Source organism: Mobula birostris, chromosome 1 (assembly GCF_030028105.1).
Source record: "Mobula birostris isolate sMobBir1 chromosome 1, sMobBir1.hap1, whole genome shotgun sequence".
NCBI lineage: Eukaryota > Metazoa > Chordata > Chondrichthyes > Myliobatiformes > Myliobatidae > Mobula > Mobula birostris.
The window spans coordinates 86,093,565-86,110,237 of NC_092370.1; the positions used below are offsets into that span (position 1 = coordinate 86,093,565).

General features: G+C 42.3%; 1 protein-coding gene across 10 annotated transcripts in view; it reads left to right on the forward strand.

The window, feature by feature from the left end:
• The window catches only part of cep192 (centrosomal protein 192), a 228,056-nt gene that overhangs the window by 188,972 nt on the left and 22,411 nt on the right, over positions 1 to 16,673 (forward strand). For all 10 annotated transcript variants that reach the window (XM_072258408.1, XM_072258373.1, XM_072258382.1 and 7 more), the window contains 2 exons: positions 933 to 1,028; positions 7,481 to 7,600. In XM_072258408.1, the coding sequence (XP_072114509.1) occupies positions 933 to 1,028; positions 7,481 to 7,600 (216 nt within the window). The remainder of the gene's footprint in view (positions 1 to 932; positions 1,029 to 7,480; positions 7,601 to 16,673) is intronic.

The following is a 16,673-nucleotide window of genomic DNA, read 5'->3' on the forward strand; positions in this document are numbered from 1 at the left end:
TCCCGAAGGATGTAACTGGCAGGTGAAGCAAAGGGGATGCAGTGGATGTAGGGTTTTTGAATTTCTAAAAATACACTTGCTGAGATGTCACAAGAAAAGGTTACTGCATGTCAGCAGGGAGTTGTGAACGATGTATTAGTTTGAACAAAAATTTGCTTTACAGAAAACAGGAATAACCAGATCATTTTCAAATTGGCAAGTATAATAGAAAACAAGTGTACTGTACTTTGAACAGATAAACAGCACATTGGTTGAAAACTATTGAATGTTAATCTTTTTCAAGTGTATCATTATTCTGCCTTTCTAAATGCTCATAAGTTCAAAGAGAAAGAGAAAATAGTTTTAATGCTGGAAGTATGAAACAAAGCACAAATTGTAAATTTCAGTGGATCAGGCAGCATCAGTGAAGAGAATCAGCATTAATATTAAAGCTCAGCAACTTTGTATTAATATTTGTTCCATATCTTGAGTATTATTAACCTTTTGTTTTATTACCATTTTAGAAAATTATTACTATTATCATTGTGTTCTTTCGTGTTTTTCTGGTGCTGCATTGGATCCGGAGTAACAATTCTTTCGGTCTCCTTTGCACTTGTGTCCAGGAAATGACATTGAACAAGCTTGAATCCAATATGTATAGTTGCTCTTTTCTATAGAAATATATGTGATAGCATAATAAAACATGTATTTTCCTACTCTGACCCTCTCGGATATCAGTGTCCTGATGAAGGGGCTGGACCCAAGATATTGATTGTTTATTCTCCTCCGTAGTTACTGCCTGACTTGCTGGGTTCCTTTGGAACTTTGTGTGTTGCTCAAGGTTTCCGGCATTTGGTGAATCTCCTGTGTTTATATTAGTGGCTTGTTTTAATACCTCTATTGGTAGGGTATTTATTATTTTTTTGTGTTTCAACTTTTGCTGTATTCAACAGTGGGTAGATGACAGTGGAGATATATACAGGGCAACCTACACTGCCTTCCGATGCTCCAGAGTGTCTGGAACACTTCAGGGGCACAGCACAATACAGGTAAGAACTAATTTTCATACAACTGTTTTTCTCAAAACACTTGATTTTGATTATACTCATGCCATATTGAAATGAAAGAAGAAGTATAATTTTGTTTACAAATAATGCATGAAAATTTATTTCAGGGTGATGAGGTGGAAAACAAAACATCTCTTTTATCAATGATAAGTGCAAAATACGATGCCTGGCAGCTACACACAATGCAGTGATTGACTCGTAGGAAAAATATAATTACCAAATGGAAAGTGCTTAAGTTGCCTTTAAACTGTTCCTGTGCTTATAATACCTTGAGCTGGGCCATTCTTCTGTAAGTCCCTACTCCCATCATTGCAAGAGGGCTTTCAGTACACAAGTTCAATGGTCAAAGCTCATGGCCTAGTATCTACCTCCACCTTCCCAGGACAAAAGCACAAAACATTGATTTTTCCCAACAAAAGTGCATTTCTGACTATGGAAAAGAAACATATTTTGAATTTACATTTCATTTGATTTGTCTGCAGTTTTTTATGGTTGTTGCAGCTGCTTGAGTAAACTGGTTTTGAATGGCTTAACTGTTGAGAATTATTCTATAATTTATCTCAAATTATTCTGTACAAAAATTCACAATCCAGAAATAGAAACTTGGATGACACCTTCATAACTTTTTTGAATTGTATATATGTTGAATTTTTGGGGGATTTATATAAAATTATCTAGCAGAGAAGAAGGTCCTTCAACCCTCCGTGTCCAATCTAACCATCAAATACGAATCAATCCAACGATTCCTGCTGAAGGGTCTCAGCCCGAAAGGTCGACTGTATTCTTTTCCGTAGTTGCTGTCTGGCCTGCTCAATTCCTCAAGCATTTTATGTGCATTGCTTGGATTTCCAGCATCTGCAGATTTCCTCTTGTTTGTGATTGGAGTACCAATCTATGATTAATCCCATCTTCCAGCACTTGGCCTGTGGCTTCTATGCCTTGATAATGCAAGTACTCAGCGAGGTACTTGAATACTGTGAGAGGTTCAGTCCCACCACCCATCAAGAAAATCCAAGTATCCTTTGGTTATAAAAATTCTTGAGCATAGTGCAACTGATGTCCTGAGCTGCATATATTTCAGTGCAAGGAGTATTGTAGGAAAGCCAGCTGAGCTCGTGGCATGGATCAACATCTGGAATTATGATATTGTAGCCAGTAGTGAGACTTGGTTGCAGGAGGGGCATAACTGGCAGCTCAATATTCCAGGGTTCCATTGTTTTAGATGCGACAGAGCGGGAGAGATCAAAGGAGGAAGGGTGGCATTACTAATAAGGGAAAATGACATGGCAGTGCTCAGTCAGGACAGACTGGAGAACTTGTCTAGTGAGGTGTTATGGGTGGAACTGAATAATAAGAAAGGTATGACCACGTTAGTCATAGTCTTACTTTATTGATCGTTAATGGGGCTTAATTACAGACTACCTTACAGTCCGAGGAATTTAAAGGAACAAATTTGTCGAGAGATGGAAGACCGTTGCAAGAAACATAAGGTTTTTATAGCTGGTGATTTTAACTTTATACGTATTGACTGGGACTACGATACTGTAAAAGGACGAGATGGGTTAGAGTTTGACAGAGTTTTCTTAATCAGTGCATAGGAGTCCCAATGAGAAAGAGTGCAATACTTGATCTGCTGTTAGGGAACAACACAGGTCAGGTTACAGAAGTTTGTGCAGGGGAACACTTTGAAATTAATGGCATTATGATCACTAGATCCAAAGTAAATATGCAGAAAGGTCTGGTCCACAGGTTGTGATTCTAAATTGGAGAAAGGCCAATTTTGATATTATCAGAAAGGATCTGGCAAGTATGGATTGGGACAGGCTGTTTACTCGCAAAGGTGTACTTGGTAAGTGGGAGGCTTTCAAAGGTGAAATTTTGAGACTACAAAACTTGTATGTTCCTGTCAGAATAAAAGGTTCAGCTATCTTGGCTTTCGAGAGATAGGGGCACTGGCTTTAAAAAAAAGTGCATTGCAGCTATAGGCAGGTAGGAACAAATGAGGTGTTTATGGAGTATAAGAAATGCAAGAGAACACAAAGAAATCAGGAGGGCTAAAAGAAGGCCAGAGGTTGCCTTGGTAGATAAGGTGAAGGAGAATCCTCAGGAAATCTACAGATATGTTAAGAGCAAAAGGATTGCAAGGGACAAAGTTGATCCTCTGAAAGATCAGACTGGCAATCCATGTGTGGAGCCAAAAGAGATGACGAAGATCTTATATTTTTTTCATCTGTATTTACTCAGGAGATGGACACAGTCTATCGAAATAAGGCAAAGCGTTGTCAACTTCATGAACTGTATACAGATTACAGAGGAGAAGGTGTTTGCTGTCTTGAGGAAAATTAGGGTGGGTAAATCCCCAGGGCCTGACAAGGTGTTCCTTGGACACTGCGGAAGGCAAGTACAGAAATTGCCGGAGCTCTAGCTGAGATATTTAAATCAAACTTAGCAATAGGTAAGGTGCTAGAGAATTGGAGGATAGTCAACGTTGTTCCGCTGTTCCTGATGTTTTTGAACAGGATGTTTCTGATCACATCCATGATATCCTTAAGTGGGAAGTTGAACAGCCAGAGGTCGTGGTACATATTGGTACAAATGACATAGGTAGGAAAAGGGAGGAGGTCCTGAAAACAGACTACAGGGAGTTAGGAAGGAAGTTGAGAAGCAGGACCTCAAAGGTAGTAATCTCGGGATTACTGCCTGTGCCACACCACAGTGAGTATAGGACAGGGGTCCCCAACCTTTTTTGCACCACGGACTGGTTTAATATTGACAATATCCTTGCGGACCGGCCGACTGGGGGTGGGGTGAGGGAGGGGTTGTTCAAGTAGGGTTGCCAACTTTCTCACTCCCAAATAAGGGACAAAAGTAGCAGTCAAATAGGAATAGAGTGAGGTGTAGGATAGATGCGTGGCTGAGGGATTGGAGCAGAGAGCAGGGATTCAGATTTCTGGATCATTGGGACCTCTTTTGGGACAGGCGTGACCTTTACAAAAAGGACAGGTTGCACTTGAATCCGAGGGGGGCCGATATCCTGGCAGGGAGGTTTGCTAAGGCTCTTAGGGAGAGTTTAAACTGGAATTGCAGGAGGGTGGGAACCGAACTGAAGAGACAGAGGAAGGGGCGGGTTGGCTCATAAATAGAGAAAGCTTGTAGACAGTGTGAGAGGGAGGATAGGCAGGTGATAGAGAAGGGGTACACTCAGACCGATGGTTTGAGATGTGTCTATTTTAATGCAAGAAGCATCATAAACAAAGCAGATGAGCTGAGAGCGTGGATCAGTACTTGGAGCTATGATGTTGTGGCCATTACAGAGACTTGGATGGCTCAGGGGCAGGAACAGTTACATAGAGTGCCAGGCTTTAGATGTTTCAGAAGGGACAGGGAAGGAGGCAAAAGAGGTGAGGGTGTGGCACTACTGATCAGAGATAGTGTCACGGCTGTAGAAAAGGAGGAAGTCATGGAGGGATTGTCTACTGAGTCTCTGTGGGTGGAAGTTAGGAACAGGAAGGGGTCAATAACTCTATTGGGTGTTTTTTATAGACCATCCAATAGTAACAGGGACATCAAGGAACAGACCGGGAGACAGATTCTGGAAAGGTGTAATAATAACAGGGTTGTCGTGTTGGGAGATTTTAACTTCCAAAATATTGATTGCCATCTCCCTAGAGCAAGGGGTTTAGATGGGGTGTTGTTTGTTAGGTGTGTTCAGGAAAGTTTCCTGGCACATTATGTAGATAAGCCTACAAGAGGAGAGACTGTACTTGATCTGGTATTGGGAAATGAACCTGGTCAGGTGTCAGATCTCTCAGTGGGAGAGCATTTTGGCGATAGTGATCACAATTCTATTTCCTTTACCATAGCATTGGAGAGGGATAGGAACAGACAAGTTAGGAAAGTGTTTAACTGGAGTGAGGGGAAATATAAAGCTATCAGGCAGGAACTTGGAAGCAAAAATTGGAAACAGATATTCTCAGGGATATGTACGGCAGAAATGTGGCAAATGTTCAGGGGATATTTGTGTGGCGTTCTACATAGGTACGTTCCAATGAGATGGAAGGGATGGTAGGGTACAGGAACCGTGGTGTACAAAGGCTGTTGAAGATCTCGTCAAGAAGAAAAGCTTACAAAAGGTTAAAAAAAAACTAGGTAATGATAGAGATCTAGAAGATTATAAAGCTAGCAGGAAAGAGCTTAGGAGTGAAATTAGGAAAAGCCAGAAGGGGCCATGAGAAGGCCTTGGCGGGCAGGATTAAGGAAAACCCCTAGGCATTCTACAAGTATGTGAAGAGCAAGAGGATAAGACGTGAGAGAATAGGACCAATCAAGTGTGACAGTGGAAAAGTGTGTATGGAACTGGAGGAGATAGTCGAGGTACTTAATGAATACTTTGCTCCAGTATTCACTACGGAAAAGGATCTTGGTGATTGTTGGGATGACTTAGCAGATGAAAAGCTTGAGCATATAGACATTAAGAAAGAGGATGTGCTGGAGCTTTTGGAAAGCATCAAGTTAGATAAAGCTCTGGGACCGAACGAGATGTACCCCAGGCTACTGTGGGAGGCGAAGGAGGAGATTGCTGAGCCTCTGGCAATGATCTTTGCATCATCAATGAGGACGGGAGAGGTTCCAGAGGATTGGAGAGTTGCAGGTTTTGTTTTCTTTTTCAAGAAAGGGAGTAGAGATAGCCCAGGAAATTATAGACTGGTGAGTCTTACTTCAGTGGTTGCTAAGTTGATGGAGAAGATCCTGAGAGGCAGGATTCATGAACATTTGGAGAGGTGTAATATGATTAGGAATAGTCAGCATGGCTTTGTCAAAGGCAGGTCGTGCCTTACAAGCCTGATTAAATTTTTTGAGGATGTGACTAAATGCATTGAAGGAAGAGCAGTAGATGTAGTGTATATGGATTTCAGCAAGGCATTTGATAAAGGTACCCCATGCAGAGCTTATTGACAAAGTAAGGAGGCATGGGATCCAAGGGGATCTTGCTTTGTGGACCAGAACCTGCACACAGAAGGCAAAGTGTGGTTGTAGACAGATCATATTCTGCGTGGAGGTCGGTGACCAGTGTGGTGTGCCTCGGGATCTGTTCTGGGACCCCTACTCGTCGTGATTTTTATAAATGACTTCGATGAGGAAGTGGAGGGATGGGTTATTAAATCTGCTGATGATACAAAGGTTGGGGGTGTTGTGGATAGTGTGGAGGGCTGTCAGAAATTACAGCAGGACATTGATAGGATGCAAAACTGGGCTGAGAAGTGGCAGATGGAGTTCAACCCAGATAAGTGTGAGGTGGTTCATTTTGGTAGGTCAAATATGATGGCAGAATATGGTATTAATGGTAAGACACTTGCCAGTGTGGAGGATCAGAAGGATCTTGGGGTCCAAGTCCATAGGACACTCAAAGCTGCTACACAGGTTGACTCTGGTTAAGAAGGCATATGGTGCATTGGCTTTCATCAACTGTGGGATTGAGTTTAAGAGCCAAGAGGTAATGTTACAGCTATATAGGACCTTGGTCAGATCCCACTCAGTTCTGGTCACCTCACTACAGGAAGAATTTGGAAGCTATAGAAAGGGTGCAGAGGAGATTTACAAGGATGTTGCCTCGATTGGGGAGCATGCCTTACGAGAATAGGTTGAATGAACTTGGCCTTTTCTCCCTGGAGCGATGGATGATGAGAGGCATTGATCATGTGGATAGTCAGAGGCTTTTTCCCAGGGCTGAAGTGGCTGTCACGAGAGGGCATAGTTTTAAGGTGCTTGGAAGTAGGTACAGAAGAGATGACAGGGGTAAGTTTTTTTACACAGAGTGGTGAGTGCATGGAATGGGCTGCCGGCGATGGTGGTGGAGGCAGATACAATAGGGTCTTTTAAGAGACTCCTGGATAGGTACCTGGAGCTTAGAAAAATAGAGAGTTATGGATAACCCCAGGGTAATTTCTAAAGTAAATACATGTTCGGCACAGCATTGTGGGCCGAACAGCCTGTATTGTGCTGTAGTTTTTCTAAGTTTTCTATGTTTAAGAAAGGCTCTAAAAATAAACTAGGAAACTTTTGGCCCGTGAGCCTGACATCGGTAGCAGGGAAATTATTGTAAGGTATGCTAAGGGACCAGATATACAAGTATTTGGATAGACATGGTTGGCAAATTGGGCCAGAAATTGTATTGGGACCTTGTCAAAAGCCTTGCTTAACTCTGCATAGATACCCATCAGTGAAGGGAATTGCGCTTAATGTCATCTGTGGATTTCCTTAAAGCCTCTGTCAAGGTTCTCTTTAGGAGTCTGGTCCTGAAGGTCAGAGCATGAGATCAGCTGCATTCTCAAAAAATTTGGACTTGAATTGTATTCCTAAAATTTTGAAATTGCTCAAACTCAAAGTAGTATTAATTATTGTGCTTAATGAAGTTACTTTGTGATCTCTTCTAGTTGCCTGTCTCTTTTATGCCTCGAGATAAGGGGGATTATGCACAATTTTGGGATCTGGAATATCGTCTGGTTGCAGAGCCACATGTAAAGAACAAGATTCAGTTTCAGCTTCATGGTGTGGTAAGTGAAAATGAAGGCTTCTGTTTTTGAAATGAAGAGTGCAATCCATTTGGGTATGTGAGTGTATAACTTTGCATGACATGCAATTTAACCCAGGTAAAAAGAGAGATGTGGGCTTGCACAAGAAATTTACTGTTTTTGACCATAAGACAGAGGAGCTGAATTAGGCTGTTTGGCCCATCGAGTCTACTCCACTATTTCATCATGGCTGATCCATTTCCCCCTCAGCCTCATTCTTCTCAACCTTCTCCCCGTAACCTTTCACACGTTGACTAATCAAGAACGTATCAACCCTGGCCTTAAATACACCCAATGACCTGGCCTCCACAGCCGCCTGTGGCAATGAATTCCATGGTTCACCACTCTCTGGCTAAACAAATTCCTTCTTATCTCCATTCTAAAGCATCTATTCTGATGAGGCAATATACTTTGGTCCTAAACTCACGCAATATAGGAAATATCCTCTCCACATCCACCCTAACTATGCCTTGCACCATTCAAGAGGTTTCAGTGAGATTCTTGCCCTCCCCACCCCTCATTCTTTGAAATTCCAGTAAGTAAAGGCCCAGAGCCTTCAATCGCTCTTCATACGATGAGACTTCATTCCCAGAATCATTCTCGTGAACCTTTTCTGAAACCCCTCCAATGTCAGTATGTCCTTTCTTAAATAAGAAACTGCTCGCAGTACTCCAAATGAGACCTCACTAGTGCCTTAAACCCTCAGCATTACATCCTTGCTTTTATATTCCTTTTTTTTTAATTTTCTTTTTATTTGGATAAGGAATTCACAAATATCATGTACTTTTTTCACACATATAACCTTTTCCATTTTTTTATATGTATAAAACTACAATTATTTATACATTCTTAAGTACACATTGAGATGATATAAAAGGAAAATAAACATTTAAATAGATAATTATGTACTGTGGTAAATCTAACCTATTAGGCTAAGTAATGGAATTAGTTGTTAAGAAAAATGGTAATAATAGTTTCCATATAACCCTTCTGGACCATTTCCACTGGTCCAAAATGTTGTATATAAGCCTATGTATCAACCATTGTAGGTGTTTATATCCTAATTTGTTCATGCTTGCTCCTGCCCGCAGACATAATTATCCAATCCCTATGTACTTATTTACTTAATTTTTTCATTTTTTTTATCCCTTTCCCAAATCTTTCCCTTTACTTGTGTTAATTCTCTATTTTCCAAAAGAAAACAAAAAAAACAAACATTTAGACTAGGGGTGCTTACGTTAGCAATATTACTGTGTTGATGAGAAGAGCAGTATAAATCATTAGGAGAGTCATCTAAAGTCTGCTCACATTGGGGTTATATATTCAATCCATTTATTCCAGATTTGGTAAAATTTTTCTTTTTGCGTTCTCAGGGAGTAAGTCAACTTTTCCATTTTAAATATTTCCAAGATAATTTCGTACCAATCTTCTAATGTAGGTGGTATTGGATTTAGCCATTTTCTAGTGATTGATTTCTTACTTGCTGCTAAGAGGGCCTGCAGCAACTTTATATCTTCCTTCTGTTCAAGAAACAATACATGCCCCAAATAGAGCGTCTCAAAGTTCAGAGGTATCTGGGACCTAAGTACCTTAACTAATGTTCTATGAATACCTTCCCAAAATAGACTTAATTTAGGGCAATCCCAAAAAATATGAAAATGATTTGCCTCCTTGGAGCCGCACTCTCCCCTTAATCTCTCCATTACTTTCGGGTTATTGAGTATATGTGAGTTTCGCCTCCATAGTGTTTTCCTCATTTTCCTTTCCAGGATTAGAGACATAGAGACTGGGCTATGATCCGACAGATCAATTGTTGCAATATTACAGTTTTTTATCCTGAGTCTATCTGTATTAAAGATAAAGAAATAGTCTATCCTTGAATAGGCTGAATGAGGGAAAGAGTAATATGTATAATCTTTACTAGTAAGGTGTAATTCCCTCCAGACATCTATAATTCCCAACTCCTCCATCAATGAATTCACTTTCAGAGTCAGAGGTTTATTCTGAGTAACTATTCTTGAAGAATCTAATATAGGATTTAATCTAATATTAAAATCCCCTCCACAAATTACTACCCCTTGAGAACTGACCATTAGGTCAAAAATGTGTCTATAAAATGACCATTCACAACCTGGAGGAGCATAAACATTCAGCAATGTTATTTCTGTACCTTCTATTCTTCCTGTGATTTTTACGAACCGTCCTTCTTTGTCTCTAGTCTCTGAAATATGTTCATAATTAAGAGTACTTGATATTAAAGTAGCTACCCCTCTTTTGTGAGTCAATTTATATGATGAATAAAATACATGCTTAAAGCCCATTCTTTTTAATTTTCCATGTTCAGATTGGCTCATATGTGTTTCCTGGAGGAAAGCTATTTGTGCCCTCTCTTTTTTCAATTTAGACATAATCTTATTTCTTTTAATTGGATTCAAAACCCCATTAACATTATAGGAAATTATTTTTACCAATTCAGTTTGCATTTTTCTCTAGTAGAAAAAAAAACACTCTCCTTTTCTAACCAAACAGTAAGCAATCCCTTCTCAACAGTAAACCAAGACATATAACCACACCCTAGACATTTTTGAACGAGCAACATTTGAAAATTTTTCCCGACTTCCCACAGTGAGGCCTGAGCACCGACCCGCCTCAGTTCAGAGGGATAACCTCTACCTTCACCCTGTGTTAGAGGGCCCTCAGCAGTTTGAATAATCATAGAGAATTTTCTCCTATTTATGTCTCGACCATATTGCTATCATTCAAGTTATTCCGTCTAGTTTATTTTCAGTTACCAGTTTTCATTTTACCTTTAAGTCCGATTTACTCTCTTCAGTTATTTCTCTTAATTAACCTGTGTTCTCTGTACATTCGCGTCTGAATATTTGCAGCTTTTCCTTGTAGTTTGACACTCTGGTTTGTGTGGAGCGTCCTCGCCGCACTAACTGCCACGACTTCTGCCGAATCCTCTCCAGTAGCGACTCCGGTTGGGTGATAACTTTAATAGGTAGTCCCCAGTCCGCCAGGTCCAATGTTGCCTCCTCCACCGTAGCGTAAGTTTTTGTCCCTTCGTCGTAAAAGACTCTCAGCTGAGCTGGATACAGGGTCTGGAATCTGATGTTGTTTTCCTTCAGGACTCTCCGTGTTTCCGTATATTCCTTCCGTCTGGCAAGAATCCCCGGTGCGTAGTCGTGGTCTAAGCTGATTTTACAGTTGTTCCACATGAAACCTTTCTTTTGCCATGCCCTTTTAAGCACCTCTTCCTTCGTTCTGTAACTGAGAAATCTGACCAGAATCGATCTGGGCTGGGCACCTGCTGGAGGCTGTGGTGCCAACGCGCGGTGAGCTCTTTCTATCTGTAGGTCTTTTGCGGCTGGTATATCAAGGTTTTCTCTAAGTAGCTTCTCCACGAAGGGAATCATCAATCCGGGTTTACCTTTAGTTCCTTCGGGAACTCCGTAAATCCTCACATTTTCCCTTCTCGAGCGGCCTTCTTGATCTATTAGTTTCCACTGGAGCTGGTCCTGCAGCTTCAGCATTTCTGCTATCACCTCCTCTGCGTTTTGTAGCTTCTCTTCAATTCCAACTATCCTCGCTTCGGCTTCATCTATCCGCGAGTTAGTTTTTACTATTTCTCCTTTAATATCTTCCAGCTGTTTGCTGTTATCTTGTCGGAACTCGCGAATCTCCGAGAATCAAGGACAGAGTCACCGATTCCCCCTCATTATCTCCGTCCTGGCTTGCCGTGGGGGAGCTAGGCCCGTCGCCTTGCTGCGTCTCTTTATGTTTATCAGCCTTCGGAGCGGACTTATTAATCTTGTTCTTAGACATCATCCTTGCCCCTTTTATTAATATAGTTATGCAATATTAAGTATTTGTCTAAATTCGATTATGGGGCAGTTTACCTTCTTTTTTGTCGAGAGACCTTTTCCTTATGCCGCCATTCCCTTGATGACCCGGAAGTCCCCTCCTTTGCTTTTATATTCCAGTCCTCTCGAAATGAATGCTAACATGGATTTGTCTTCCTCACCACCGACTCAACCTGCAAATTAACCTTTAAGGAATCCTGCACGATGACTCCCAAGTCCCTTTGCATGTTGGATTTTTGAATTTTCACCCTATTAAGAAAATAGTCGATGCTTTTATTCCATCTACCAAAGTGTATGACCATGTACTTCCCGACACTATTCCATTAGCCACTACTTAGTCCATTTTCCTAATCTATCCAAGACCTTCTGCAGCCTCTGTGCTTCCTCAACATAGAAACCATAGAAACTACAGCACAGAAACAGGCCTTTTGGCCCTTCTTGGCTGTGCCGAACCATTTTCTGCCTAGTCCCACTGACCTGCATATGGACCATATCCCTCCATACACCTCCCATCCATGTATCTGTCCAATTTATTCTTAAATGTTAAAAAAGAACCCGCATTTACCACCTCATCTGGCAGCTCATTCCATACTCCCACCACTCTCTGTGTGAAGAAGCCCCCCCTAATGTTCCCTTTAAACTTTTCGCCCCTCACCCTAAACCCATGTCCTCTGGTTTTTTTTCTCCCTTTGCCTCAGTGGAAAAAGCCTGCTTGCATTCACTCTATCTATACCCATTATAATTTTATATACCTCTATCAAATCTCCCCTCATTCTTCTACGCTCCAGGGAATAAAGTCCCAACCTATTCAACCTTTCTCTGTAACTGAGTTTCTCAAGTCCCGGCAACATCCTTGTAAACCTTCTCTTCACTCTTTCAACCTTATTTATATCCTTCCTGTAATTTGGTGACCAAAACTGAACACAATACTCCAGATTCGGCCTCACCAATGCCTTATACAACCTCATCATAACACTCCAGCTCTTATACTCAATACTTTGATCAGTAAAGGCCAATGTACCAAAAGCTCTCTTTACGACCCTATCTACCTGTGACGCCACTTTTAGGGAATTTTGTATCTGTATTCCCAGATCCCTCTGTTCCACTGCACTCCTCGGTGCCTTACCATTAACCCTGTATGTTCTACGTTGGTTTGTCCTTCCAACGTGCAATACCTCACACTTGTCAGTATTAAACTCCATCTGCCATTTTTCAGCCCATTTTTCCAGTTGGTCCAAGTCCCTCTGCAGGCTCTGAAAACCTTCCACACTGTCTACTACACCTCCAATCTTTGTATCATCAGCAAACTTGCTGATCCAATTTACCACATTATCATCCAGATCAATGATATCGATGACAAATAACAATGGATCCAGCACTAATCCCTGTGGCACACCACTAGTCACAGGCCTCCACTCAGAGAAGCAATTCTCTACCACCACTCTCTGGCTTCCTCCATCGAGCCAATGTCTAATCCAATTTACCACCTCTCCATGTACACCTAGCGACTGAATTTTCCTAACTAACCTCCCATGCGGGACCTTGTCAAAGGCCTTACTGAAGTCCATGTAGACAATATCCACTGCCTTCCCTTCATCCACTTTCCTGGTAACCTCCTCGAAAAACTCCAGTAGATTGGTCAAACATGACCTACCACGCACAAAGCCATGTTGACTCTCCCTAATAAGTCCCAGTCTATCCAAATGCTTGTAGATTCTGTCTCTTAGTACTCCCTCCAATAACTTACCTACTACCGACGTTAAACTTACTGGCCTATAATTTCCCAGGTTACTTTTCGATCCTTTTATAAACAACGGAATAACATGAGCCACTGTCCAATCCTCCGGCACCTCACCTGTAGACAGCGACATTTTAAATATTTCAGCCAGGGCCCCTGCAATTTCAACACTAGTCTCCTTCAAGGTCCGAGGGAACACCCTGTCAGGTCCCGGGGATTTATCCACTTTAATTTTCCTCAAGACAGCAAGCACGTCCTCCTTTTCGATCTGTACAGTTTCCATGATCTCACTACTTGTTTCCCTTAATTCCATAGACTTCATGCCAGTTTCCTTAGTAAACACAGACGCAAAAAACCTATTTAAGATCTCCCCCATTTCCTTTGGTTCCGCACATAGCCGACCACTCTGATCTTCAAGAGGACCAACTTTATCCCTAACAATCCTTTTGCTCTTAATATACCTGTAAAAGCTCTTTGGATTATCCTTCACTTTGACTGCCAAGGCAACCTCATGTCTTCTTTTAGCCTTCCTGATTTCTTTCTTAAGTATTTTTTTGCACTTCTTATACTCCTCAAGCACCTTATTTACTCCCTGCTTCCTATACACGTCATACAACTCCCTCTTCTTCTTTATCAGAGTTGCAATATCCCTTGAGAACCAAGGTTCCTTATTCCTATTCACCTTGCCTTTAATCCTGACAGGAACATAGAAATTCTGCACTCTAAAAATTTCTGCTTTGAAGGCTTCCCACCTACCGATCACATCCATGCCAGAGAACAACCTGTCCCAATCCACGCCTTTTAGATCCTTTCTCATTTCTTCAAATTTGGCCGCCTTCCAGTTAGAACCTCAACCCTAGGACCAGATCTATCCTTGTCCATGATCAAGTTGAAACTAATGGTGTTATGATCACTGGAACCAAAGTGCTCCCCTACACAGACTTCTGTCAGTTGTCCTAACTTGTTTCCTATCAGGAGATCCAATATTGCATCCCCTCTAGTTGGTCCCTCTATATATTGATTTAGAAAACTTTCCTGAACACATTTTACAAACTCTAAACCATCTGGACCCCTAACAGTATGGGAGACCCAATCAATATATGGAAAATTAAAATCCCCTACCACCACAACTTTATGTTTCCTGCAGTTTCCTGCTATCTCTCTGCAGATTTGCACTTCCAATTCTCTTTGACTATTGGGTGGTCTGTAATACAATCCCACTAATGTGGCCATACCTTTCCTGTTTCTCAGCTCCACCCACAAGGACTCAGTAGACAAGCCCTCTAATCTGTCCTGCCTGAGCACTACTGTAATATTTTCCCTAACAAGCAATGCCATTCCCCCACCTTTCATTCCTCTGCCTCGATCACATCTGAAACATCGGAACCCTGGAATATTAAGCTGCCAGTCCTGCCCCTCCTGTAGCCAAGTTTCACTAATTGCTACAACGTCATAATTCCACGTGTCAATCCACACCCTTAACTCATCCGCCTTCCCCACAATACTCCTAGCATTGAAATATATACACCTCAGAAGATTTTTACCACCACTCACAACCCTTCTATTAGTGGATTTGCTTGAACTTTTAACCTCATTTATTTTCACCCCAGCCACACTGTCAGCTCTGGTACTGTGGTTCCCATCCCCCTGCAAGTCTAGTTTAAAGCCCCCCCAATAGCATTAACAAACCTCCCTGAAAGGATATTGGTCCCCCTGTAGTTCAAGTGTAACCCATCTCTCTTGTACAGGTCCCACCTGCCCCAGAAGAGGTCCCAATTATCCTGAAATCTGAAACCCTGCTCCCTACACCAGTTCCTCAGCCACTTGTTCATCCTCACTGGCATGTAGCACAGGTAGCAATCCTGAGATTACCACCCTCGAGGTCCTGCTTTTCAACTTCCTACCAAGCTCTCTATACTCACTCTCCAGGACCTCCTCACTCTTCCTTGCTATGCCATTGGTACCGATGTGCACCACGACATCTGGCTGATCACCCTCCCACTTCAGAGACATCCTTGACCCTGGCACCAGGGAGGCAACAAACCATCCTGGATTCTCTGTCACGACCACAGAACCTCCTATCTGCACCTCTAACTATCAAGTCCCCTATCACTACTGCTCTCCTCTTTTTTCCCCCCTCCCTTCTGCACTGCAGAGCCAGACCCAGTGCCAGAGATCTGGCTACTGCAGCTAGTCCCAGGTAAGTCATCCCCCCCAACAGTATCCAATGCGGTATACTTGTTGTTGAGGGGAATGGCCACAGGGGAACCCTGCTCTGCCTGCCCTTTCCCCTTCCCTCACCTGACAGTGACCCAATTTCCTGTCCTCTGCTCCTTTGGCGTAACTACCTCCCTGTAGCTACGATCTATAATCTCCTCATTCTCCCGAATGATCCGCAGGTCATCCAGCTCCTGCTCCAGTTCCCTAACGCGGTTTGTCAGGAGCTGCAGCTGGATGCACTTCCTGCAGGTGTCGTTGTCAGGGACACCGGAGGGCTCCCTGACTTCCCACATCCTGCAAGAGGAGCATTCCAACATCCTGCCTGGCATTCTCTCTACGCTAGACAATCTGAACAAAAAAAAACTTACCAGAACCTACCCTGGCCTCTACCTGTTCTCGCCTAAGCCTGTTTGAGCCAAAGCCGCCCCACTCTGACTCAGTCCACTCCGATGATGGCCGCTGTATATGGTGGTCTGGTTTTTAAACCTTGGCGCGCTACGTCACGCGCCTGCGCAGTGCAGACCCTTCTCCCCGAGCAATTTTTTTTAAAAAATGACTTTTTCGACCCAAATTCTTCTGCTCACTTCTTCAGCTACTTGCTTCGACATCTCTTACCCCTCCACCTATCTTCCTAATGTCTGCAAACGTGGCCACAAATCCATCAATTCCATCATCCAAATCATTGACATGTAACGTTAAAAAAAAGCGGTCCTAACACTGACCCTCTAGAAGACCTTTAGTCAGAGGCAGCCAATTAAAAAAAGGTTCCCTTTATCCCCACCTTTTGCCTCCTGCCAGTCAACCAATACTCTTATCTGTGCTAGTATCTTTTCTATAATACTATGGGCTCTTGTTAAGCAGCCTAACATGTGCCATCGTGTCAAAGGCCTTCTGAAAATCCAAGTATACAACATCGACGATTCTCCTTTGTCTATCCTGTTTGTTATTTCCTCAAAGAATTCCAACAGATTTGTCGGGCAACATTTTCCCTTAAGCAAACCATGCTGACTTTGGCCTATTTTATCATGTGTCTCCAAATACCCTGAAAACACATCCTTAATTGACTGCAACATCTTTCCAACCACTGAGGTCAGGCTGACTGGCATATATTTTCCTTTCTTCTGACTTCCTCCGTCCATGACGAGTAGAGTGGCATCTGCAATTTTCTATTCTTCCAGAGCCATTCTAGGATCAAGTGGTTCTTGAAAGATCATTACTAATGCCTGCACAA